The 2,524-nt window shown below is 39.1% G+C and overlaps 1 protein-coding gene across 1 annotated transcript; it reads left to right on the top strand.

The window, feature by feature from the left end:
* The first annotated feature begins 316 nt into the window (after positions 1-316).
* LOC149546907 (heat shock 70 kDa protein 5-like) lies at positions 317-2,149 on the top strand. Its single transcript, XM_089794071.1, has one exon. The coding sequence runs from the start codon at positions 317-319 to the stop codon at positions 2,147-2,149; it is 1,833 nt and encodes a 610-aa protein (XP_089650197.1).
* The last annotated feature ends 375 nt before the right edge of the window (positions 2,150-2,524 follow it).

The following is a 2,524-nucleotide window of genomic DNA, read 5'->3' as shown; positions in this document are numbered from 1 at the left end:
TGTATGCTTATTTGAGTATAAGATTATGGAAGCCACTCGCGAAACATAACTTATTTCAGAAGTGTTACAGAATTTATAACAATATATTATTTAGTCAAACGCTGGTTTACAAGAACCGAAAGTGGAAGGAAGGTGGCATAGATATATGCTGATTTGACCATAAGTTTATGGAAGCCACTCGTCAAACATAACTAATTTCCGCTAAGTGTTTGCTCTTCTAAATTTTGCCTATCTTGCTAGTTTTGTTTTGTTTTTAGTTGGTTGCAGGTAGAGTACAAATATACTAAAGCAGTGAATTGGCTGGCAAAGCACAGGCATGGCAAGAGATAAAGCTATTGGCATTGATCTGGGAACTACCAACAGTTGCGTGGGAGTTTGGCATAATGACAGAGTTGAAATCATTACAAACGAACAAGGCAACAGAATTACGCCATCCATTGTTGCCTTTACTGATAAGGAGAGACTGGTAGGAGATGGTGCCAAGAACCAAATCTTATCCAACATGCAGAACACAGTCTTCGATGTAAAGAGATTGATAGGCAGAAGATTTTCTGATCCTCTAGCACAAAGAGATATATTAGGATGGCCTTTCACTATTGTTCAGGGATGCAATGAGAAGCCTGAGATACGGGTTACCTATAAAGGTGAGTATAAAAGTTATGCACCTCAGGAAATCTCAGCCATGGTATTGTTGAAGATGAAGGAGATTGCACAAACATTCCTTAACTTGGATGTAAAGAATGCTGTAATTACTGTGCCAGTCTGTTTCAATGATTCTCAGAGACAAGCCACAGTTGATGCCGCCCAATTGGCTGGGTTTAATGTATTACAGCTTCTGAACGAGCCAAATGCTGCGGCCATAGCTTATGGGTTGGATAGTAAAACAAACATTTCTGAATCTGGTAAGAATGTTGTAGTTTTTGATATTGGAGGAGGGACTTTTGATGTTTCTGTCATTAATATCAAGGGAAATTCATTTCATGTTAGAGCAGTTGAAGGGGACACCAATCTTGGTGGGAAAGATTTTGATAAGAGATTGCTAGATCATCTTATCAAGGAATTCGAGACGAAGAAGAGAAAGGATATGAGTATGAATGCCAAAGCTATCCGTAGACTTGGGATAGCATGCGAAAGGGCCAAAAGAAGCCTTTCTTCTGCTTTGGAAACATTAGTTGAGGTCGATAGCCTCCATGAAGGTATCGATTTTCTTTCCAAAATAAGCAGAGCCAAGTTTGAAGATCTCAACAGTGATCTCTTCAACAAATGCATTAATGGTGTGAGACTCTGTTTAGCTAATGCAGGAATGCGTGTAAATGAAGTTGATAATGTTGTTATGGTTGGAGGTTCTACTCGCATTCCAAAGCTCGAGCAGTTGATGGAGGACCTGTTCGGCAGGGAGAAATTATGCAGAGGCATCAATCAAGAGGAAGCTGTGGCATATGGAGCAGCTATACAGGCTGCTGTTCTTACTAGTCAATGTTCAGATGTACTTCTCCAAGATGTCACTCCTCTGAGCTTGGGCGTTGAAGTGGAAGGAGGTATCATGAATGTAATAATTCCAAAAAATACCCCTATTCCTGTCACGAAAGTACAGACTTTCACAACTTTTCGTGATTACCAAACAGCTGTGACAGTATCTGTTTACGAGGGTGAGAGAGCTGCTGTGAAGGACAATAATTTGTTGGGGAGTTTTCATGTTCCTGACATCCCAGCAAATCTGAGGGGGAAAGAAAAAGTGGATGAGACGTTCAAAATAGATGCCAGTGGGATATTGAAGGTCTCGGCTAAAAACAGAGTAGCTGGGGAAAGGAGCATTATAATTAGCAAAGACAATTGTAGACTGACAAGGGATGAGATCAATAGAATGTTGTCTGATGCAGAAAGATTCAGAGCTGAAGATGAACAAGTTTCTCAGAAGCACGAAGCCCGACATGCACTGGAAAACTTTGTCTATAGAGCCAGAAATGGTGCAAGAGAGCAGGGTGTCAAAGGAACTATCGACGCCGAAGATGCATATACGATTGAGATGATTACAAAACATACAATCGATTGGATAGAGACCAATAATGATGCGGAAACTGAAGAATACCAAATGAAGCTGCGGGAGGTGGAGCAGCTGTGTAATGCGTTTCAATACTTCCACATGTAATATTCTTGAAAATTTGCAATTCTCATGACATGCTCACATCGTCTAGTCCTACCAGCTAGAGATCTGATTTGCCATGTGCACAACCAGGTAAATAACTTTGTTGTTCGTTCATGACACGGGTAGTTTAACTGTCAAGTTTTATTTGTTTGTCTATTTTCAGATCAGTGAATTAAAGGAGTACAATATACAGCCTTATTGTACGTAAAAATGTTCTACAAAGATATGCTTTGTTCTGAATAAAATGATTTATTTCTAATAAAACTTTATTGTTTATGTTACTATTTTCTGCGTATGCGTAATTTTTCCATTATGATTGTAAGTTTGAGATGAGTGATAATTTGGAAAAGAAATGTCATTAATAAACATTTAACAACT

The sequence above is a fragment of the Cupressus sempervirens genome, chromosome 7 (genome assembly GCF_028749045.1).
Source record: "Cupressus sempervirens isolate cs-2001-9-10 chromosome 7, ASM2874904v1, whole genome shotgun sequence".
NCBI classification, from domain to species: domain Eukaryota; kingdom Viridiplantae; phylum Streptophyta; class Pinopsida; order Cupressales; family Cupressaceae; genus Cupressus; species Cupressus sempervirens.
This window is presented reverse-complemented; position numbering and strand designations above follow the sequence as displayed.